The 23,979-nt window shown below is 49.9% G+C and overlaps 1 protein-coding gene and 1 long non-coding RNA gene across 3 annotated transcripts; both read right to left on the bottom strand.

The window, feature by feature from the left end:
* Positions 1-5,688: 5,688 nt before the first annotated feature.
* On the bottom strand, positions 5,689-8,464 carry LOC140912359 (uncharacterized). Its single transcript, XR_012159275.1, has 3 exons — positions 8,262-8,464; positions 7,424-7,563; positions 5,689-5,892 (listed from the first exon to the last, which is right to left on the bottom strand). It is a non-coding gene; the product is annotated as an uncharacterized lncRNA (long non-coding RNA).
* An 8,313-nt stretch (positions 8,465-16,777) lies between these two features.
* On the bottom strand, positions 16,778-22,011 carry LOC140912358 (pyrin domain-containing protein 1-like). Of its 2 annotated transcripts, XM_073346623.1 has the most exons (4): positions 21,560-22,011; positions 20,302-20,361; positions 19,760-19,819; positions 16,778-17,011 (listed from the first exon to the last, which is right to left on the bottom strand). In XM_073346623.1, the coding sequence occupies exons 1-4, from the start codon at positions 21,834-21,836 to the stop codon at positions 16,989-16,991; spliced, it is 420 nt and encodes a 139-aa protein (XP_073202724.1). In that variant the 5' UTR covers positions 21,837-22,011; the 3' UTR covers positions 16,778-16,988. The 2 variants fall into 2 exon arrangements, with proteins under 2 accessions (XP_073202724.1, XP_073202725.1); XM_073346624.1 differs by lacking the exon at positions 19,760-19,819 and having other exon boundaries at positions 21,560-22,006.
* Between the last annotated feature and the right edge of the window lie 1,968 nt (positions 22,012-23,979).

Below are 23,979 nucleotides of genomic sequence, written 5' to 3'. Positions count from 1 at the left end.
ACTCCATGGATTAAGAAATCCAAAAGAAATCTGCTGAGGTTCAACAAGGACAAGTGCAGAGTCCTGCACTTAGGACAGAAGAATCCCATGCACCGCTACAGACTAGGGACCGAATGGCTCGGCAGCAGTTCTGCAGAAAAGGACCTAGGGGTTACAGTGGACTGGATAGGAGTCAACAGTGTGCCCTTGTTGCCAAGAAGGCCAATGGCATTTTGGGATGTATAAGTAGGGGCATTGCCAGCAGATCGAGGGACGTGATTGTTCCCCTCCATTTGACATTGGTGAGGCCTCATCTGGAGTACGGTGTCCAGTTTTGGGCTCCACACTATAAGAAGGATGTGGAAAAATTGGAAAACGTCCAGCGGAGGGCAACAAAAATGATTAGGGGACTAGAACACATGATTTATGAAGAGAGGCTGAGGGAACTAGGATTGTTTAGTCTGCAGAAGAGAAGAATGAGGGGGGATCTGATAGCAGCCTTCAACTACCTGAAAGGGGGTTCCAAAGAGGATGGATCTAGACTGTTCTCAGTGGTAGCTGATGACAGAGCAAGGAGCAATGGTCTCAAGTTGCAGTGTGGGAGGTTTAGATTGGATATTAGGAAAAACTTTTTCACTAGGAGGGTGGTGAAGCACTGCAATGGGTTACCTAGGGAGGTGGTGGAATCTCCTTCCTTAGAAGTTTTTAAGGTCAGGCTTGACAAAGCCCTGGCTGGGATGATTTAATTGAGAATTGGTCCTGCTTTGAGCAGGGGGTTGGACTAGATGGCCTCCTGAGGTCCCTTGCAACCCTGATATTCTATGATTCTAAGATTATTCCCACTATCGAACCCAAACGATGGACCAACATGACAATTTGCAAACCATATAACAAAGGATTCTGTCTCTTGCCTCTCACTTTTATTTGCCATGGCTTTAAGTTTGTTATCTGTACACTTAAAGTGTGGCTTTTTGCCCAGGAATTCCTAACGTATTGGTGTTTTGCCTAGAGTGCGTAACAAAGCGCTCGTCTATAAAACTGGTTGCTTTGAAAAAGGTGTTTTGCCACATTAGCGCTTATTATTAAAAGTCCCAGCAGCCCCTCCTGAGCATACTGGAAAAGTCTGAGAGCTTATGGCCCCCTTTGGCTTGGCCAGCTGCACGGTGTACTGGAGATTCACCCACACTAGTGTCCCACCACTATGGTATTGAACAAAAGTCCCCTCCAAGCAGCAGTCAGGTTGCAATCCCACACTGCATGGTTTGACTGACTATTTTTAGCTAGCTGGTTCCTAGCTCGGCTTGCCAATTGGTTGATACATTGTATAGTCAACTGCTTGGCCACACTTTGGTTCATTATTTTGTTTTGAAATATACTCAAGAGAGCAAATAACCAATGTCAAGCGGGTTTATTAATATGGTACGGGGAACAGGTTCTATATGATAAGAATCTGTCTGCTGCATGCCCTGGTGTTCTTCAGCACCAGGGCACGCAGCAACCAGGGCGGCTACTGGATGACCAGCTGCAAGGAAGGGAAAAGCCTCGGCACCTTCTATGAATTCTTCTCCTTCTAGGAATTCGACGTGGACGAGCCGCCAGGGAAGATCAGCGTCTACCTGGACTGTGAAGCCAGGGCGCTTTCTTTCTATGGAGCTGTCGCCTCTCTGGAGGCACTGCCCTGGTTCACCTTGCACACCAAGATCCACCCTTTTCCTATATCCCTTCTACGGCCCTGCTGGCACAACGACGGGACGAATGAGTCGCCCCCTTACCATCTGCTGATCTGCCTGGCATGGAGGATGGTGGGGGAAGGTGTGAATATGGCCACTGGTGACAAGGGTCACCCCACCCCTGGTGCCTCCCCTGCCCTGAAGGCTGGATCCTTTTGGGTAGCCCCAGAGCATGGACAGTGGCGTCCTCAGACAACCACTCCGCTTAACCTAAGAACGGCCATACTAGGTCAGACCAATGGTCCATCTAGCTCAGTGTCCTCTCTTCTGACAGTGGCCAATGCCAGGTGCTTCCGAGAGAATGAACAGAACAGGACAATTATCGAGTGATCCATCCCCTGTCATCCACACCCAGCTTCTGGCAGTGAGATGCTTAGGGATACCCAGAGTATGTGGTTGCATCCCTGACCATCTTGGCTACTAGTTATTGATGGACCTATCCTTCATGAACTTAGCTAATTCTCTGCGCTGTGTGAAGAAATACTTCTTTTGTTTTTTTTAAAACCTGCTGCTTATTAATTTCATTGGGTGACCCCTGGTTCTTGTTATGTGAAGGGGCAAACAATTCCCTATTCACTTTCTCCACACCAGTCATGATTTTATAGCCCTCTGTCATATCCCCCCTTAGTCACCTCTTTTCTAAGATGAGCAGGCCCAGTCTTTAATCTCTCCTCCCAGGGAAGCTGTCCCTAATCATTTTTGTGGCCCTTCTCTGTACCTTTTCCATTTCTAATATATCTTTTTTGAGATGGGGAGACTAGAACTGCACACAATATTCAAGGTGTGGGTGTACCATGGATATATATAGAGAGGCATTATGATATTTACTGTTCCTTTTCTAATAGTTCCTAAGATTCGTTTAGGATTGTTGAGGGCCGCTGCAAATTGAGTGAATGTTTTCAGACCACTATCCACAATGTCTCATTCTGGTGAGTGTATGACGCAGGTACCCCTCTGTGCTGAGCCACAGAGGGTGTGATTAACAGATTACTAGACCAGAAAGGACCATTGCAAACATCTAACCTGAGCTCATGTGCAACACAAGCCATAGAACTCCCCCAAAATCATTCCTTTGGAACAAGAGCAGACCTTTTGGCGGGGGTTGTGGGGGGGGGGAATATCTTGATTTTAAAACAGCCAGTGATGGAGAATCCACCACAGCCCTTGGTAAGTTGTTCCACTGGTTAATTCTCCCCCTCAGGAGGGAAGCTTGTCTTTTTAGCCCATGAAATAGCAGCTTATGCTTTTAGCCCTGGAGGTCCCCAGTTCAGTCCCCAGGGCGCCAGCCAAGATGGCAGTGTTGGGGCTGTGGCAACGCTGTCAGGGCTGCCAAGCTGGTCGTGGCGCTCCGGTGTTTGCTGCACAAGGAGCGCACGCAGGCTGCTGATTCAGCAAACCACAATGTTCCTCATCAGGAAAGGACACAGGCTCGGTTCGGTGGTGAAGGCGCTCGGCCAGGTTTATTGTCGATGAAGCACAGTCCTAGTAGCCCTGGCTCCGTGCTTACAGGTACACGAACACGTCTATCCCTGCCTCAATGATACCAGCTCAGCCAGCACACCAGGATGCTGCCTCCTGGGCTGGAGAAAGATGCCCCTCCTAGGGCTTCCCCCTTTTTACGTGCATACAAACAAGTTACGTAGGATGCTCCTGATGTCGCTAGTTACCCCCCTTCTCCTTGTACCTGCTGATTCGAACAAAACATCCTCATCCATTGTCCTATCATCCAATCCTTATCTTACGAGGGGTCGGTGTGTTCTTGGGCCATCTCTTAAGAGTGTGTTTACATAGTTACTGGAGAACTCTGGGTGGTCTCCTACCATCCTCTCTGGTCAGGCATGTGCTGACTTGGTTAGCAAATACCTAATGTGGCGTTATTTTGCCAAGGTCAGGCCTACTCTGGTTCACAGCCTTTGGTTCACACTGTTAGTTATGCCTAGGGCTCCAGCAAGGCCGACAGTAGTCACACCTCAGCTCTGGGTTGGGAGTAGAGTGTGATTCTACGAAAATCTAAATCTCACAGAAATGTAGGGCTGGACACGACCTTGAGATGTCATCCAGTTCAGCCCCTTGCACTGAGGCAGGACCAAGTAAACGTAGAGCATCCCTGACAGGAGTTTGTCCAACCTGTTCTTAAAGGCCTCCAATGAAAGGGATTCCACAACCTCCTTTGGGAGCCTGTTCCGGAGCTTAACTATCTTTATAAAGTTTTTCCTACTAGCTAACCTAAATCTCCCTTGTTGCAGATTAAGCCCATTGCTTCTGGTCCTACCTTCAGTGGACACGGCGAACAATTGATCCCTGTCCTCTTTATAACAGCCCTGAACATACCTGAAGACCGTTATCAGGTCCCCACCTCAGTCTTTTCTCAAGAAAGTGGCTATGCATGTGAAATCATTGACCTCTGTGGTCCAGACATGGCAAAACACTAATTGGGTGTGTTCGCTAAAAGGAATACTTATCTGTCCATTAATCTAGAGCAGAGGTGCTCAAACTGTGAGTCGGGACCCCAAAGTGGGTCGCAACCCTGTTTTCATGGGGTCAGGGGTGCTGCTGTTAGCTTGCTAGGGCTTGGGGCCGAAGCCCAAGCTCCACCACCCAGGGCTGAAACCCAAGGGCTACAGCTCTGGCCCGCCTGCCCGCCGTGGCAGGGCTCAGGTTTAGGCTTAAGCTCTGCTCCCCTGCCCGGAGCGGGCTCAGGCTTCGCCCCCCTGCCCCGCTTGAGGTCATGTAGTAATTTTTGTTGTTAGAAGGGAGTTGTGATGCAATGAAGTTTGAGAACCCCTGATACAGAGGTATCTGCTGAGTGAAATAAAGCTTTGGTGCATTGTGAAGAAAAGCCAGGGCAGTTATTTAAGCTCTTTTTTTAAAAAAAATTAAGATAATCTTGGATGTCTCTTCGTCATTGTGAGACCTCTCAAGCTCGACTGACAGGTTCCAGTTCATGGAAAATCTGCCTGGGTAGTGGTTCTCTTTGGTTTAGGTACTTATAGGGCCCTGTGACAGGGTGGGACTCACCCCGCTAGCACCTCCTGCTGGTCATCTTGCAGATCGGCTCCACAGGTCAAGTACACTGGCTCTTGGTGGCGTCTCGCCCGCCAGCACTTCGGCTCCTGGAGCTGCGTCGCTCCAAGGACCGAGTGGTCCTCTTCAGGACCCCCCTTCCCGGAGACAGTACAGTCGCTCCCTGACTTACGCAGTCATTCCGGAACACCTTGCATAACTCGAGTTTTGCATAAGTTGGAAATGTATACCCGATCATTACCCCAAAAAAAAAAAATCCCAAACAAAAAAGCCCACACTCCTATTTCTAGCTTATGGAGCTTTTTCCGTAAGTGCGGATTTGCGTAAGTTGGGTCTTGCGTAACCCAGGGAGGGTCTGTACCCCACTCGGCCGGTCCAGCCACTTCCTCAGTGGCGAGTGGGGGTGGGAGGGACCCGGGCCCACCTGCCATTTGGTGTCCTGGCCCAGGGACCCTGTAGAGGGCAGCCACGTGCTGCATCCCCTCTGACTTCTCAGTCTACTTCCCTGAGCCACTTCCCCGCAGCCCCAGCATCATCCCCACCCTTATCTCAGGGCCTCAGCAATCAGCTGGGAGCTCGCGCTCACTCCCCTGACCCTGCCCTGCCTTCTGATTGGCTGTCTGCCTCAGTGCCCCGCCTCCTCCAGGGTCAGAGCAACCAATCAGAGCTCAATCTCCCTTCCCGCCCCTGAGTGGTCCCTGCAGCTGGGGGAAGAGCTCCAGGTGTGCCATGGCCGAGGAAAGATTGGGACTCACAGCCTTAGGGCCACCCATCCAAGCCTTGAGGCTGCTTAGCTTGCGAGACAGAGTCACCCTCCCAGGTGGTAGAGCAGGAGAGCATCCCAGCCGGGACTGTCCCTGGAGCCCAAGCAAATCAGGTTCCAAATCTCTGACGCACTGTTGAAATTGCCAGCCTAAAAGATCAAGGAAAATGCTGATGGCTGAGTTCTCGGTATTAAAACAAATTGCCCCCTTTTATTGACCAAAAATATGGAATGCAATCTCACGGCCACTTGGTACAACTCTGAGAAGGCTCTGGGTTCCCTGGGCCGTCCGTATCAGGTAGAGCAGCGGGGCACGGTCTTCATGCCAGCGTTAGCCATCTCTTTCGCTGTGTGACGTCAGCTGGGAAGGGTTTAGCTCAGCATTTGATGCGACTCCTGGGGACAGGAAAGCGAGACAGAGTCAGCTGCATAAAGGAACGGGGCTCGGGGTTGCTATTTGCTACTTGCTGGGGCAGTTCTCTGGTGTCTTTCACTGCCAGGATCTCAAAGTGGCTCATTTTTGATCTCTCTAAGGGTCCCCATCTAGCTCGGGGTCTCCATCCCTCGATCTAGCAAGAACACTTCGTTGTTCGACAGCGCTTGCCATCAGCAGACATCACAGAGCTTTGATAGAGGTCTGTGTCTTTCCCCATTTTAAAGGTGGGGTGACTGGCACAACGGGCAGACGTGATTTTCCCAAGGTGATCCTTCAGGCCAGTGGCAGACCTGGGACTACAATCCAGGTCTCCTGAGCCCTCGTCCTCTGTGCTATCCGCTGGGCAGCACTATCCTATTGTACTGCCAGTTGCTAGAGACATAGATCTATTTATCTGGTCTATTTATCTCTGCAGTCCAGCCAAATCTTGCTAATAAGTATGGGTTGTGACAAAGTGGGAATTTGGGGTAATTTCATAAAAAAAATGTATGAACCCTATGTGTGCCTCAGTTTCCCCTACATGCTGCATTGTTACCTAGTTGGGAGGGGAATGTCTTTGCTCTTGGGGCAGGCTAGGACACAGGTGTGAATGGTACCTCACTGTCTGGGACCTTAGGTCCTATATCAGTGGAGCTCTTGAGAAGACAATGACGGATCCAAATGCCCAGACATGGACACCTAGCAATCAATGACCCAGAGAGATATGGACTTCCCTGCCTCTTAGCAGCGGGGAGAGCCTATTTTACAAGCTCGGAAACAGAGGACTGTGGAAGTAAAGTGTGGGCTGTGGGAAGCAGTCGGGGGCACCCCTGGGAGTCTGACAAAGGAGATTAGAGTCAGGGACAGACAGAGCTTGAACAATGAGGGTTCACTACAGCTTGGCTGAGTTCTGGCTACCGGGAATGGCCTATGCTTTGATCTTCATTTCGCGATGCTAACCAAGGACTTCCTAGGCTGTGCTCCTGCTGGCTAATAAACCTTGCTGTCTGCCAACGCTGGCTGAGTGTCCCTGCAGACAGGGCCATCCCTGGGGGGGTGCGGGAAGCGGGACAACCCCCTGCCCCAGGCCTCACCTCTTCCCACTTTCGCCCCACCCTCATTCCGCCCCTTCCCCCAAGCTCCCACCCCAGCCCCCATTCTGCCCTTCCCTCAAGCCCCCGCCCCCTCCTCTCCTGCGTGCTGCGGGAGCCGGAGAGGAGCTGCTGCCGGCCTCTGTGCCACCCAGGTCCTGTGTGCCCTGAAGCAGGGCAGAGAGGAGCAGGGCTGGTCATGCTGCTGCCAGCCCCCCCGCCGCCCAGGCCCTGTGTCACTCCTGAAGCGCAGGGCCCCCCAAAGCATGGGGCCTGGGGTGTCTCTGCCTGCAGATGCTGGCAGAGGTGCCTTGCTCCCTAGGATTGTACACATCTCCCTCAGGGGTGGGACTCGCAGCTGACAGGGGTGCTGAAGGCCCAGAGGTCCAGCCTAAGAAGGAGGTGAAGCTGCGTGACTTACCCTGGAGGAAGAGTGAGAGATACCCCGAGGGGGTCTGGCTCACTGAGGCGTTTCCAAAGCGGGGGCCATCACATCATTCTGTGGCTCCGTGACATTCCTGTTATCTTTTAAAGCTTGTAAGCGACGTAACAAATCTGAATCTGTTGAAAGTCAATAGGATTCCTAACTCACTTTGATATTTTCAAAAGAGCCCATCCATCTATGCACCCATCCATCCCCATACATGCATATCCCTCCTTCTGCCCTCACACATGACTATCCATCCACCCGTCTAGCCCCATACACACCTCTCTGTCTAGCTAGCTGTGTTGGAGTGATACGTGCTTTGGGTATTTATATAAACATTTTCACAATATGTTAGATACACCACGAGTATGATTATAATAAAATAAAATGCAAGTTATTCCTATTATTACAAGACACTCCCAGAAAATAGATGCTGATCTCAGTGTCCCCTGTTGTAAATCCGCAGTGACCCCACTGAGGCCAGTGGCGCAGGGCCGGATTCTGATCACAGTTGTAAAGATAAACCCAATGTAACTGGAGCCAGCTCCAACCCGGTTCCCGTCGCTATGTGGACAGTAGTGTAACCATGCTGGGTAGCCCGGCAGCCCTGGGAGCTGGAGCACTAGCTAACGGGGTTAGCGGGAACCATTCGGCCGTCTACACGGCAAAGGCCAGAGTTAACCCAACTTTGGCCTGACAAGCTGAGTAAGCCCATGATGAGTAAGCAGCTTCAAAACAGCCACCACCTGCCATCTGTGGAAGGCTGGGCTGGGTGGCTGCGGGGCCAATGCGCTGACCATGGTAGGAGTGCGTGTCTGGCCCAGGGCCTGACCTGAGTCTTCGTCACTGGACAAGCCTGGCTGGTGTTTCCCGGGCGTGGGGTCAGCTACACCTGCTGGGAGAAAACAGGGAGTTCATTCAGAAACAGACAGGAGCGGCCTCCGTACCCTCTCCCACCCCTGCTGGGTTCCCGCCTGACACTTCTCCCACAGCCAGGATCCCTCCTGTTAGGGGGCTTATTCCTTCACCCACTTACTTCCCTGGTCCTTCTCGCATGAACAGAGAGCAACAATACCCCAAGTCCAAAGGTGCAAACAATTCAATGTTTATTATTATTCAATGTTTCCCCATCCCCATTCCCATTTCCGCCCCCACACACCCCCACTTCCTGATTGACTGCAGACTATATAATAAAACTTGAGTTCTGCTTAGCTATACCTTAACCAAATCATTTTACTGAAATTTAACTAACCAATCCTAGCATATTGTAACATGATTATTTAACCAATTATATCCCACCACCTTAATTAGTTTACACCCAGCAAAATTAATTATACAGCAGACAGGAACAATCACAGAACCAGACAGAGATTATACAGACAAACAATAGCAAAGTGGGAACTATAATGACAAAATTAAGGCGGTGGGATATAATTGGTTACATAATCATGTTACAATATGTTAGGATTGGTTAGTTAAATTTCAGGAAAATGATTGGTTAAGGTATAGCTAAGCAGAACTCAAGTTTTATTATATAGTCTGCAGTCAATCAGGAAGTGGGGGATGTGGGGAGGTGAAATGGGAACAGGGAATAGGGTGAGGAAATTGGAATCATGTTTGGCTAAGGGCAGGAATGGGAACAGGGACACAGGTGTAAGGCTCTGTGGTGTCAGAGCTGGAAAGGGGGACACTAAGGAAGGAAACTGGAATCATGCTTGCTGGAAGCTCACCCCAACAAACATTGAATTGTTTGCACCTTCGGACTTCGGGTATTGTTGCTCTCTGTTCATGCAAGAAGGACCAGGGAAGGAAGCGGGTGAAGGAATAAGCTCCTAACATCTTGGTGCCGGTGATTGACTCGGATACATCGCATTGGATAGGTGAGTGGCAGCCGGTAAGTCCCCCTCCCCAACAGTCCGCACAGCTGCTTGGAGGGGGTATCGCGAACTCTCGTGATGGTAGTTGCGGGTTCTGGCAAGCCAGGGTAAAGGATTTTTTGGATAAATGGATAAGGAAGAACCAGAGCCCATACCAGGTGCAGGGGTCAACCTGGGATGAGATTAACAAGGAACTGGAGGAAGTGTTAGGGGACCCAGAGGGATGGCGGGTGGCTGAGGAGCCCACCCTCCTTGGTATACGGTAGTGGAAGAAGGTCCCTGCCCATGGGGACTGAATGCCTTCCGGGGAAAGGAGGTACTTCAGTACACTTGTGAGAGGTTTGAAGTAAGGGCAGCATTATGGGAAGCTGCCAGGAATCTTTCAAGTTTGGTGCTGCTTCAGCAAGGGCTGCTAAAGGGTTGTAAATTAGTTAGGGGTGGTTAAAGATGATTTGGCACAACAGGGTTTAAAGTCAAAAGCAGAGCTAACAGACGACCTTTAGAGACTGGAGCTGGGACTTGCTCCTGGGGGAGTGGAGAGAAAGAAGGGGAAGAAAAAAAAAGTTTCAAAGTGCAACCTGCCTTTCCACACTCTTGTTTTTCTGAAGTTTTAATGGAGGGTACTTCGGATACTTATGTGAGATGTCAAGAAGGAAGTTTTTGTTTAATGATAAAACCCAGTTATATAAATGTAACTGTTTGTGCAACTCTGTGCAGTCACATTGGATGAAAGCTTGGTAATTAAATTATCCAAGGGGGTCAGGTAGAGTGGCTACTACCACCACTAGGCTTCTGTCCCCAGAAGCCTTTACAGTTATTCTGAGGGAAAATGGGCCCTTTTCCCACAGAAATGATCTGCAGAGACTGCTGCAGGCAGAGAGAGAATCTGATCAAAATTATTTGACTATTGGGTAATGTAATCAAAATCACTAAAGGATGGAAGGGGTTTCTATTGGAACATAACTTGGCTGCCCCTGGTTGTGTCTAGTTGTACAAGATGGAAGTGTAATCGGGGTACAGTTGTGTAAAAGAGTAATCGCAGTGCAAGGGATGTTGGGCAAAAGAGAATTTTGTGTGTGCGCATAGGTAAAAAGAAAAGGAAAAGGGGAGGAATGATGGGAGCACTGAGCCTTGGGGTGGCTCTGGGGGATTAGATTTTTTGTTTGGTGTGTGTGCATGAAAACTCTGTGGGCATGGGAGGCAGTTATACCTTGTGTAAAATTAATATGGCTAATATAATGTTATGCAGGTTAAACTATATGGAAGGAATGTGCATTTTCCCAGGACGTGTGCAGTGTATATTGGAGAAGGGGTAAAAGAAATGCAAACAAAACATGGTACTTAATTAAAATCCTATTAGGGCTCCAAAAGGGGCCACAATAGGTTGTGCTTTCTTTTTCAGATCTCTGTGTGATTTGGAACAGGAGATGAGAGTGGAAAGTAATCAGAACTCTGGAAGTAAAATGTTTCCCTTTTAAGACAGTCTCTGAGCTGCTAACAGCTTTGGATCCAGAAGCAAGCTAGTAAGCCTCTGTGTAAATGCAAATTACCTAGCTGATGGGCTCAAAGGAGCTGCAAATAATGAATACATCTGGTTAGCAAACAAGCTACTAGAAGACTCAGATTATGGCCCTCCAGGAAAGGGAGGTGAAAAAACAAGTCAAGCCTGAAAATAAGGGGGAACAGGTTAACCTTAAGGGGTATGTGTATGTGTGTGTGTGTTTGTGTGTGTATAGTGCTAAAATCTGAAGCTGTGTCTCAGCTATTACCTGAGAATAAACTTAAAGCTTGATACAGCAGAGAAACTATTGTAAACATGGTCTGTTGTACAAGAGGGGAAACTGAGGTACACCACCTCATGAATTTCATAAATGACCAGTGAGTGCGGTAATTCACTAGCCTGACTATAGAACAAAATAAGGACAGCCTGGAGGTAATTCTTGTGTTTTTCCTGCAATTAGCAAGGAAATTTGTAAAAGAAAGTGGATATTATTATTATTATTAAGCAATAATCTGTCCCCACTAGGGGGGAGGAAATTGTTTCTTTTATTTTTCAGACACTCTACAAGCAAGCTGGCGCCAGCAGGAAAAATAACGCACAATACCATGGATCTGTGTTTTGTGTTTGTCTTGTTGCTAGCAATGTTGTGTTTTAATGAACAGAAAACCTCATGACATGGGTGGGGGATGGCTTCAAAAGGCTGACCCTGTGGGGAGATGTGTATGGGAATGCAAAATGCTCAATTAGGAGGCCAGCACCTGTGTAATAGCTACCATGGTACCCAGAAAGGAAATGGTACCGGCAACTAAAGTGGTTCCCACGAGCCGTATGGAATAATGAGAAGGGGAGGAGCTCACCGGGAATCAATGGAGGGGTGTGTAAAATAGTGTCAATCAACAGATGTTTGGATGTGCCCCTCTCCTATGACTATGGAGGAGCAGGATCAATGGTCTATGCAAGGGGTGAACAATTGGGTGTACTGTGTATAAGGTGTTTTGCTGGGAATGTACATGTTACTAGGGGCACAATTACACCAGGCCATAACCAAACTACACCCATCTGGTGTCTGGACTTTGGTAAAGATGTTTAAAATGAAGAAAACACCTTAAGACATTCATGGACATCTGCAAGGTCCCAGTGATGGGGTGCTCCACTCACTGCTAGGATGGCATCTCCTCCTGGTCATTCTGGGAAATAGCTCACTGGATCCACACCCGTTCCTGCAGTTGCTTGCCATCTCTGCACCTTTCTCTCTGGATTTGAAGCGCCTCTGTTGCTCCACGAGCTGCTGCCTCTTTGCAACTCAGCCCTCCAGCCAGATAGCTAGATGCATCTTCCAAAGACTCCTTCAGCGACCCCAAGCGATATTCCTGTTCACTGCCTTATAGTACCAGTCCTGCAGTGGCTGGCAGGGGAACCTCAGCCCACCTGTACTCTGGCTCACTCTAGCCAGCAGTCAAGGTTTGTTCCTTTCTAGACCTTACTGCCTTTCCCTGAGCTCTGTCCTACTTTCCTGGCTTCTCTCCTCCCAGGCTAAATGCACCTCCCTTCTCCCAGGATGTGACTGTAGACTCTCCCAGCAACCCCCTTCTGCTCCCAATTTCCTGCCTTTATAGTCCCAGCCCAGCATCCTCCTTCTGAGCTGGGCTCCCTTAGCCCCCTGATTCCCCTCAGCTGTGGCTTGTTGGGTTAATTAGCTCCCTACTCACTCTACATTAACCCTGCCCCTCAAGACCCCAACCCTCAGGTGGGCAGGTACCTTCTTCCCTGGAGCAGTCACGGCTAGGCCCACAGGTCATCCCGTTCATTCTCCCCGTCTCCTACCATGAGAAGCAACTTGCTGTTTTCCTCCCTGGCATCCCCTGAATTTCTCTCTCAGGAACTCTGCGTCTTCTCACGATACTCGCAAGGCCAAGTTGGCTTTCACTTTCTTCTGTAGCCCTGGCCCTAGCTCTGTGGGCTCTCTCTGCACCCCTTCTCCCAGGGTCTGAGTTCCTGTCTTGCCCCAGTTAGTCTCCGTATTGGTCCCTATATCCTTCAGCTTGGCCTCTGAGGGACTCTTTCGAGTTTCTCCTCTCCAATTACAAGTTTCTCTTCTCCTTTTCGTGCCCTTCGGCCTTCACCACCACCTCAGTGCACCCTCTCTGGGTATCTGGCACTTCCTTCTGGAAAGCTTACACCCAAATAAATTTGTTAGTCTTTAAGGTGCCACAGTGACTTCTCGTTTTTTAAAAAAATTACTGGGGTTTTTACTCGGCAATATGTGTGTTGTGTGTGTTTTAAAATGGTTTAAAAGGGTGGTTTTAATGTTTAAAATGTTGTTTGTGATTTAGGGGCATATGCAGGAGATAGACATGGGTATAGTGAGAAATATTTGTTCTAATGACTTTGAGTTGTGAGAAAGTATGATCCATAGTGTTCTACAAACTCCTGAGGTTTTATTTAATTTAATATTAACTATAGCTCATCATCCCCACCCACCCCTCTTACTGTGGGTGAATGTCCATCTTGACTGGCTCTTTTCATAGAATCATAGAAGATTAGGGTTGGAAGGGACCTCAGGAGGTCACCTAGTCCAACCCCCTGCTCATAACAGGACCAACACCAGCTAAATCATCCCAGCCAGGGCTTCGTCAAGCCGGGCCTTACAAACCTCTGAGGATGGAGATTCCCCCACCTCCCTAGGGAACCCCCAGAACACACAGATTCACAGACAGATTCTTGAGCTGGAGAAGCAGGTTGTTTATTTGCTTCTTCAGTGACTGATCAGTCCACCCAAACAGGGCACAGAATAGGGTTAAATGCAAGCAAGCCCCTGCCTTCAGGTGTGGGCCTTAAATACCTTGTTACAAAGTTATTCATGATATGTTGTACAAACACTTTTCTGCAGAACACTAAGATTAGTTGGCTGACTTAGTTGTTTACCTGATTGTAGTGCTGACCCAGGTGTTCACCTGATCAGGTTGCTGGCTGAGCTTTTCCCCTGGCTGTTCTCCCACCCTGCCAGACAAGCAAGCATCTTTTCACATGTCCCATCACCTAATGTATACATTCTACATATCGCATATCCTACAGCCCATCACACCTATTTACTGATCATTTTTCTAACCCCAACAGGATCAAATATCTAACCCTGATGGAACGTTAAGAAAACATGGGGGTATGGTTTCATCGGGCCTTAATTTTTTCAGTAGGTTATGGTTATACCATGCAGTGCAACAGGGCTGAGTCCGCTCTCTTGTATTCAAACGTGCCTCAAACATTCATATTTTATGCAGCCTATAGGAGCTTTCTTGTTTATTTTAAACACGGTTTTGTTTTATTTCCCCCGGATTTTACTACACTCATTTCAGCTTTTTGCTGTAAATAGGTCTCTGGTCTCAAAGACACAATAGCTGGGTTTTCACTAACTGTTTTTATCTAAGTGTTTTCCTTTTTCAATATTTTCTCATGAACTGGTTCTGGAGGTTAGCACGTAACACCCATAAGCAGTACACGTAAGTTCTCTACTAGTACAATTTCCCCTTGCCTTTAGGATGTTTACAATAACCGATTTTTACTTGTCTTTGATTAAACAGTTTAGCGACGTCATGCATACTTTTCAGAGTAGCAGCCGTGTTAGGCTGCATCCGCAAAAAGAACAGGAGGACTTGTGGCACCTTAGAGACGAACCAATTTATTTGAGCACAAGCTTTCGTGAGCTACAGCTCACTTCATCATGCATACTGTAAGTGGGACACCGTTTCTCAGTAGCCAGGCCCTCACTGCCATGGTTCAGAGATGGTTTCCGCTGTCTGGTGGTGTAAATGGTTAATGTGCTTTTAATATATGTACTTACCATGCAATAGGAACCAAGTTACTTGTAACACAATCTATGCTTTTGTTCTCATTTTCCCCAATTCTTTAGAACAAATCGACCTGCTTTTGCAAAGACATTTATTTTTACTTCCTTATCTTGTGCATTACTAGTTTTCCATAGTAAAAATAACGCTTCACTGCTAAAACAGACGCTCAACAAAATCTTCTGTGGTGTAATGCTCTCACCCACTGAGCACTCGGTGTTAGCCAAACAGTAACAGCCTTTGTATCCAAGCTTTTCAAAGTTAATTGGTTTGTGGTAGCAAATCAACGTTTGTTCAATATTTGAAAGCACACCGTTAATGGCCATTCCTTTTTTTTTTTTTTAACAGAACACAAAAGAAAGGAATGTACAAAATGAAGTTTAAATGCAGTTTGTTGGGGGTGTGCTCCCACCCTGTCCTTGAGGGGGGAAATTAGGCCCCAGGAACCTATAGGCAGCACCTGGAGGAGGAGCAAGGGAGCAGGGATTGATTAATCAGCCATGAGGGTCAGGTGGACAGGACCGGGGAGGGGCCTGTACAAAGCCAGGTAGCTGACAGCAGAAAGAGGCTGCAGGGAGCTGGTCTGCAGACATTCCCTGGGTGTTGGGACTCTAGAGGGTAGCCCACTGTTACTTCCTGGGAGTGAGCTGGGAAGCTGGTAAACGCAGAGAGAGGAAGCCAGAAAGGTAGGAGATGGCTCAGGGGATAAGCAGCAGTGAACAGGAGTGCAGTCCTTCGCTGCTGATTAGAGGGCCCCTGAGCTGGAACCTGGTGGAGAGGGTGGGCCCAGGTTGCCCTGTCAGCCACTGGGGACATGGTAGAGACCAGGCAAGGGACAGTGGACTGCCTGAGACTATTTGCATGAAAAGACTCTGTTACACTCCCCCCGCCCCCAAAGGGGAACCATGTAGTGACCTGGCCATAGGGCGAAGTCACAAAGAGGAGGGTGCGGTTCCTGGAGCGAGAAAGGTCTGCGGAATGAGAGGGCAACAGGAGAGACACCAGAGCAACCAGAAGGAGGTGCCGGCTGTGGCGAGTGCTCCCTGTGACTTGCAGGCTGATGTAAACACTGTGAGGGTATAAAGAATGAGGAGTCCTTGTGGCACCTTAGAGACTAACACATTTACTTGGGCATAAGCTTTCATGGGCTAGAACCCACTTCGTCAGATGCATGGAGTGGAAAATACAGGAGCAGGTATAGATTCATGAAAGGATGGGGGTTGCCTTACCAAGGGTGAGGTCAGTCTAATGAGAGAAATCGATTAACAGCAGGATACCAAGGGAGGAAAAATAACTTTTGAAGTGGTAATGAGAGTGGCCCATTACAGACAGTTGATAAGAAGGTGTGAGTAACAGTACGGAGAAATTAGTATTGTATAGTTCCCATTGACATCCGTGGTACTACTCAGCGTAAAGGTGATGAAATCAGGCCCTGCTATATCTTCTGCGAAGTGCCTGGCTCATTTGGGGGCACTATAAAAAGAGTAAATTCTCCCCCCCAAAAAACTGTATTAAGGTTAAGAAAACAACCTGCTGGCTGATTGTGCTACGTCCCTCTCTAGACGCAGGGTCAAAGAGAGAGTACCAGCCTGCTCCTGCTGCTAGTTAATGAAGTTGCTCCTTTACCTCACGTGGTAGAGCGCTGTGCTGTGGGTTCAGAGGTCTGGAGTTCAAAAGCTGCTGGATGAGCCATGTTAGCAGTTGTTAAAAAGGATAACCACTGCTGAGCCATCCTCCCTGCAGCACAGCACCCCCTAGGGGCGCACTGGGGTCAGCACTGACTGAGAGGGGAGAAAGAGTAACCCCCTACTGAGCCTCCCACAGCACAGCACCCCCTAGGGACCAGAACTGATTGTGTGGGAGAGCATCCCCTACTGAGCCCTCCCGGCAGCACCCCCTTGTGCACCATTAGGCTCGGCTCCCTGTACTTCTAACAGGATCCAAACGTTCCTTAGGGTCACTCATCCAAGCCTTGCAGCCATTTCGCTCATGAGACAGACCCACCATCCTAGGTGCTGTAAGAGGAGAGCACCACAGCTGGGACTTTCACCGGAGCCCAGCCAAATCTCCGACACACCATTGAACCTGCCGGCTGAAAAGATCAAGGAAAACACCCACACAGCTGATGGACGAGTTCTCTGTATGAAAACCAGGCAATTGTTTTATTGACCGAAAACATGGAATGCAATATCCTGGCCAGTTGGTACGACGCTGAAAAGGCTCCAGGTTTCCTTGGCCATTGGGAGCTGGTAATGCTGCAGGGCAGTCTTCATTCCAGCATTAGCCATCTCTTTCACTGCGTCACATCAATTGTGAAGGCTTGAGCTCAGCACCTGATGTTACCGAAGGTCCATCTCGTCTCCTGGAAACAGGGGAGTGAGTCAGAAACAGCTGCATAAAGGAACGGAGTTCAGGTGGCTTTTATGCTACTTGATCTGGAAGTTCTCTGGTGTCTTTCACCCCAAGGATCTCAAAGTGGCTATTCCATCCATCTTTGGGTCTCCATCCCTTGAGCTTGCCATCAACAGATATCACAATGATTAACAAGGAGGTCGGTGTCTTTATCCCCATCTAAAGATGGGGTGATTCTGGCACAGAGGGCACAAGTGATTTTCCCAAGGTGACCCCTCAGGACAGTGGCAAAGTTGGGAATAGAGCCTGCGCCCTCATCCTCTGCATGATCCACTAAGCCACGCTAGCCTATTGTATTGCTAACCCCTAGAGACCAGGATGCCAGTCTATGTACCTCTCTGCTCTTCAGCCAAATCTTGCCGTTAAGTATGGGTTGTGATGAAGTAGGAAGTTTTGGTAATATTTTTTATGAAGCAGATGTGTGCCTCAGTTTCCCCTCTCTGCTGCATTGTTACCTAGTGGGTGAAAAGGGACTGTTTGCTCTCAGGGCAGGCTCAGATCCAGGTGTGAATGGTGCCTCGCTGGCTGGGGCCTTAGGTCCCACATGAATGCAGCTCTTCAGAAGACAATGGCAGATCCAATCCCAGGGACATTGAAACCTGGCTATCAATGACCCAGAGAGATATGGACTTCCTGCATCTCCACGGCGGGGGGGCTGAGCTGTATCTCCCCAGCTTGGGAACAGAGGACTGGGGGGGGGGGCAAGAGCGAGGAGAAAGTTAAATGTGGGCTGCGGGAAGCAGTCGGGGGCACTGCCTGGAGTCTGACAAAGGAGATTAGAGTCAGGGACAGACAGAGCTTGAACAATGAGGGTTCACTACAGCTTGGCTGGGCTCTGGCTACCCAGAAGGGCCTATGCTTCAACCTTCATTTCTCTGTGCTAACCAAGGACTTCCTAGGCTGTGCCCCAGCTGACTAGTAAACCCTACTGTGACAAGGCTGGCTGAGTGTCACTGCAGGTGGTGGGGTGCACTGCTCCCTAATACTGTACAAGTCTCCCTCAGGGGTCCGTCTCAGTGGGACCGGCTGAATGGAGCTCGCGGTGCTGAACGACCAGAGGTCCAGTCTATGGAGGCGGTGAAGCCACATGGTGGCTCGCCCTGGAGATGGATTTAGACTGTTCTCAGTGGTACCAGATGACAGAACAAGGAGTCATGGTCTCAAGTTGCAAGGGGGAGGGGAGGTTAGGTTGGATATTAGGAAAAACTTTTTCACTAGGAGAGCGATGACGCACCGGAATGCGTTACCTAGGGAGGTGGTGGAATCTCCTTCCTTTGAAGTTTTTAAGGTCAGGCTTGACAAAGCCCTGGCTGGGATGATTGAGTTGGGGATTGGTCCTGCTTTGAGCAGGGGGTTGGACGAGATGACCTCCTGAGGTCCCTTCCAACCCTGATATTCTATGATTCTCTGACCTCTGCGGGGTCTGGCTCACTGAACAGGTCCTCCTAGAGACTGTTCCAAAGTGAGGGCCATAGCACCGACCCTGTGGATCCATGACAGGGGTGCCATTTTTTAAAGCATGAAAAAGACTTCTGAGTAAACATTCTGTTGAAAAATCAGTGGGATTCCTAAATCACGCCAGTATTTTCAAAAGCCCCCATCCACCCACCCATCCATCTCCATACACATCCCTCCCTCTATCCTCCTATACAACTATCCATCCACCTGTCTATCCCCATACGCACCCCTCTCTCTGTCTAGCTGTGCTGGGGTGACACGTTCGTTGGGTATTTATGTAGATATACACACAATCTATTACATGCACAACTGTTATTATTATAAGATAAAATGTAAGTTGTTATTATGAGACACTCCCAGAAAATCGATTGTGATCTCGGTGACCCCAGTGTAAATCCGCGGTGACCCCGCCGAGGCCAGTGGCGTCAGGGCTGGATTCTGATCTCAGTTGTAAAGAGAAACGCAATGCAAGCTGGAACCTGCTCCAACCCAGTTCCAGTCGCTATGTGGACAGTAGCGTAACCATGCTGGGAACTGGAGCGCTAGCGAACGGGGTTAGTAGGAACCATTCGGCCGTCTGCACGGCAGAGGCCAGAGTTAACCCAGCTGTGGCGCGACAAGACCGGGGAGCCTACGATGAGTGAGCTGAATAAGCAGCTTCAAAACAGCCGCCACCCGCCGGCTGTGGAAGGCTGGGCTGGGTGGCAGCACCTCCCCTGACATCAGAAGCTGGAGGGCCAAAGCGCTGAGTGTGGTCGGGGGGCCTGTGTCGGGCCTCAGGCCTGACCTGAGTCAAGGGTTACTGTGTGTCAAGTTTTCAAAAAGGGGAACTGAGGGAGGAAGGTGGAGGGGGGACAGGTTGGGGGTACTGGAGGGGGCACCTGCAGTGAGGGTATTCACTGGAGGGGTGGGCAGTGTTGCTCCCTGTCATGGGGGCAGGACGGCTGGCGCAAGTCCAGCGTGCAGCGAAAGCCACCAGATAGCACCTCCCTGCGGGAACCCGCTCCCCGGGGCTGGGAGCCGGGGCCTGGGTGGGCCCCAGAATCGGTGGTTGCACCGATCAGCTGCAGATGCAGGGGTGGGACCAGTCAGGAAGTGGACCAACTGGGGCTCTTGCTGAGCTCCAGCATCTGCTCTGCAAAACACCTGGACATTTCCTGTTATCTGAAAAATCTGCCCGGACAGAGGAAGGAGCCTCAAAGGCAATGTGCAGGAAAACCCGGACGTCTGGTCACCCTACCTGAGTCTCCAGCCCTGGACGAGTCTGGCCTGTGCTCCCTGGGCATGGGGGCAGCTATACCTGCTTGGAGACAACAGGGAGCTCACTCAGAAAGGAATCGGAGCAGCCTCTGCCCCTCCTTCATCCCTGCTGGGATCCCGCCTGACGCTCTCCACGTCACCCGGCTATCTGTTGGATTCCCCCCCACACCCCCAGCCTGCACGCCCCATGCCACCCGCCTCCCCCGCTGCCCAGATCACTCCCCCATCCTCCCATCCCAGCCTGCCCTCCCCACACTGCCCGCCTCCCTCGCTGCCGGGATCCTTCCCTTCCACAGGAGAAACCCCTCAGTCTTTGGCCAGTTCCCCATAGCACAATCTCAGCTTTCTACGGCAGCTGGGAGCTCGTGGACAGCCAGCCTCTCCGTGCAGTGAACCCAGAGGGATTTTAGGGTGCTCCATAAATGACATAATGCACTGGGGTTGGGGGTGGGGTCTTGAACATGACCAAAACCCCCGTGTTACTGTCCCATCCCCGACACAGCTGGACAAATGTCAGCCCACCTGTGACTCTGGTCCGGATGGTGCTGGTCGGAGCTGGGGTCTGCTGGGCACCGCCAGTAGCTGCAGCAGAGAAGGAGGAGAGAGGTTCGTCTCTCAGGGGTGCACCCCGAGCGAGCCGTTCCCCCACAGGGACGGGGATTTGGGAGCCGGCAGGAGAAGGTTTGGGGTGACCCATAGCTGAGTCGGGGAATGTTGCCATGAGGAATCAGTGGCGGGGAAGGGGAACAGAAAAAAAACCTCCCCCATAGAAAGGAGAATGTTTGGTTCCTTGTTGGACTGATGAAGCAAGAAAAATAACCATTTCTTGGACGCAGGACTCCTCCCTCCAGGTGTGAGCAATTCCACATCCATGTATTTATCCCCCATCCCTCCTTCTCTTCCTTTCCAGCACCCCTATCTTTTCCTACCTCCATATGAACAGATCTTCCCCTCTGTGTCTCTCACCCCCCCCTACACAATTCCCCACTGTGGAGCCGTGATCCCCACTGGGTGTTGGGGGGTTCATTTCCCGTTTGGGAAAGGAGAAGGAAGAGATGGGGGCTGGGCTGGTACAAGCGAACCGTCAACTACTGGCCTGGCCCTGTCTGGATCGAGTTGCCTCCGTGATACAGTGGAAGACCCTAACTCCCTTTGTGGACCTAGAACAGGAAGTTAGGTGTCTAAACCAGGGGTGAAAGTAACTGAAAGGTGTTTCTGGTACGAGGGCCTGGCTCCGGAAGGGCAGGGTCTCGGGCAGAAGGGGCGGGACTGGGGGTCAGCCTCCCCCAACCAGCTCTTCAGTGCTGCCTGGCCAGTGCTGCCCGGGGATTTAAAGGGCCCGGGGCCCTGGCTGCTGACATGATAGCAGCGGTGGTGGCCGGGAGCCCTGGGCCCTATTAAATTGCTGGGCCCCAGGGAAGCTGCCCCGTTTGCCCCCTCCCCCCTCCCACATCGCTGCCCCCTCCCTTGGCGGCCTTGGGCTTTAACATCCGCTGTGTACGGGCCTGTACCGGTGACCATTTTTTACCGGTACACCGTACCAGCTCACTTTCCCCTCTGGTCTCAAGCCCTTTGGATCTGTGATACCCGGTGGCAGCCTGGCCTGAGAAGGGGCTGCACAATTCTGCCCCTGGGGGGGGTTGTGCTAAGGAAGCCAGCAGCATTGCTCATTTTTCTGCTTGGCAGGCCGTTAAGCAGGCAGCTCCTGTACTTGGAGACCCATCAAGACAAGATCCCCCTTAGGGAGGGGGCGATCCCCCCTTAAAAGCCCCTCACTCACCCTGCCCTGTGGCCTGGAACAGGTTGTGTGTCAGGTTCTTCTTGTCCATGTCCTCCAGCACCTTCCCGGCCACTTCCACCGCGTAATCCTCCTCGTAGTAGCTGACGAGCAGGCGAGTGATTTCTACAGTGTCTGCTTTTTCAAGCTCTCCCCATCTGATGGGGTTATAACCTTCCTTGGGCTGGAAATTGTTCAGCTTGTCTTTAAATGTCTTCAAGTCCGACTTGCCCAGTTCTCTAATGGTGTCGAACAGGTGGTCTCTCAGGGTCTTTCCCATGCTGGCTCTTTCCCCCGAGACAGCAGTGTCCCAAAAAGGAAAGTGAAACAAATTTCACCACTTCCACCCTTCATCCAGCCCACCCTCTTCTTTTCTGTGACACTGGGCTGTGCTCAGTTGGAAGATTAACAGTTTTGATCTGGCTCCCGATTTTTGTGACCCTTTTGTGCGGTCAGGGGTTTTGCTCCTCTGGGGGGCACCAGGGGGCTCAGCCTCAGATTCACTCCTGTTGTCTTGTGTTATTCAAACACTCCTGGGCACGGAGATTGGGAGGGCAAAGGGCATCTGTGCCCTGGCTGGGAAGGAAAGCGGAGTTGGGGTGAGGGGCGGAAATTTGGCAGGAAGAGTGGCAAGAACAATGCACACACACACCTCCCTCCAGAGAAAGTTGCACACACAGAATAACACACAGACACACCACACCACACTCAGTTACATACAAACACAACACACAGGGACACGTACACAGTTACACCACAGACATACCACACAGAGACACACATGCATCCTGACGCACACACACTGACAGATACACACACTGTACTCACACTTGCCACAGACACTCACACATGCACACAGACTTGCATGCACAATTCTGCACAGACACACCCAAATACCAACACAGATACACACTGACCGATACACCCCCTCCCCCGAATCCCCATTTACAGATCAGAAGAAAGTGGAACATCCCATTCCTCCAGCAACAGGAAATGGGGTGTGCCAATAAAATCTTGAAGCTAGTCTTAGTCACTTATGTAAGGGTAGATGTGGCCTATTCCCAACAGTTGACAAGAAGGGGTGAATACCAACAGAGGGAAAATTACTTTTTGGAGTGCTAACGAGACTAACAAATTTATCTGGGCATAATCGCATCTTCTTGTCAACTGTTAGGAATAGGCCACATCTACCCTGATTGAATTGGCCTCATTAGCACTGACCCCCACCCCACACACACTTGGTAAGGCAACTCCCATCTTTTCATGTGCTGTATATTTATACCTGCCTATTGTATTTTTCACTCCATGCATCTGATGAAGTGGGTTTTAGCCCATGAAAGCTTATGCCCAAATGAATGTGTTCGTCTCTAAGGTGCCACAAGGACTCCTAATCCTTGATGAAACGTACAAAGCCTCAGCTAAGAAAAGGAGCAAAGAAATTTGTTATACACTGGTGCCATCTACTGGATATTGAAGGAATGAGCGATCCAAAATCTGAGAGCCAACAGCCAAGCAGAAAATACCTCCATTGAACCCCGAAACAGGATCTAAAAACCATCAGAAGTTGCTGACTCCAACAAAGAAGCTGCCGTAACGTGGACACACTCCTCCTATCCAGGGTGACCAGCAGTTTGGGGAAACCATGAGATTTCATTTCAGAGATTGTTCTTTCTTTTTATGGCCCAGGCGAGGTCTACACTAAAAAGTTAGGTCGACCCTGCTACATCACTCAGGGGGTTGAAACATCCATATCCCCGAGTGATGTCGTTAAATTGGCCTAACCGCCAGTGTAGAAAGCACTAGGTAGCGACTACCTCTTGGGAATGTGTGTGTGTGGATTAACCCCTCCCATCTGTGTAGTGAGTGTCTACACTGAAGTGGTAACTGCTAGTTCCCTTTTTGCGGCTGCACTCTCTCTAGTGAGGCCTTGAGGAACTGTATTTTGGCTTCTCCTCCTTGGTACACCCAAGTCAATTGAACTAAGACTCTCACAGAAAATGTTTAAGCATCTGCTTTTGATGCTTTAAACAAGTCCCTTTCAAAGCCAACATGAGAAACAGCAAATGCCAGACTCCTCAAGGTGCAGCCTGTGAGACATAACTTTACTCCTTGGAGAATTACTTTAGGTGCAGAAAGTGTGTTAGAAATACTGGAGAACTGATAACTGTTGATTATAGATCTGGGTCATTCATGGTGAATTAATAAACTGGTTGGCTGGTTAAGAATAACCCAGTGTCCTCATTTGAGACATTCTGACCGAGGTCGAAGTAGATCTGAGAAGGACCCAACTTTAAAATCAGAAAGCCAGTACTCCCAGGATGCAGTAAAAAAAGGGTGAGCCAAACTAAATTCCAGCCCTAAACTGGCAATACTGTTTATCCAGTAGGAAAATCTAGTTTGTTAGATTTTCAGATGAAATCTAA

This window comes from Lepidochelys kempii, chromosome 6, assembly GCF_965140265.1.
Source record: "Lepidochelys kempii isolate rLepKem1 chromosome 6, rLepKem1.hap2, whole genome shotgun sequence".
Classification (NCBI taxonomy): domain Eukaryota; kingdom Metazoa; phylum Chordata; order Testudines; family Cheloniidae; genus Lepidochelys; species Lepidochelys kempii.
The sequence above is the reverse complement of the archived record's forward strand: the minus strand, read 5'-3'. Positions and strand labels throughout refer to the sequence as shown.

What these genes read in the sequence shown, in the direction of transcription:
- LOC140912358 (XM_073346623.1), bottom strand. Translation starts at nt 21,836, where the DNA reads ATGGGAAAGACCCTGAGAGACCACCTGTTCGACACCATTAGAGAACTG. An exon ending in GTTCCAGGCCACAGGGCAGG is followed by an intron (nt 20,362 to 21,559) that starts GTGAGTGAGGGG and finishes TCTCTGCTGCAG; the next exon opens with CTACTGGCGGTGCCCAGCAG. An exon ending in CATCCGGACCAGAGTCACAG is followed by an intron (nt 19,820 to 20,301) that starts GTGGGCTGACAT and finishes GTCTCCAAGCAG; the next exon opens with GTATAGCTGCCCCCATGCCC.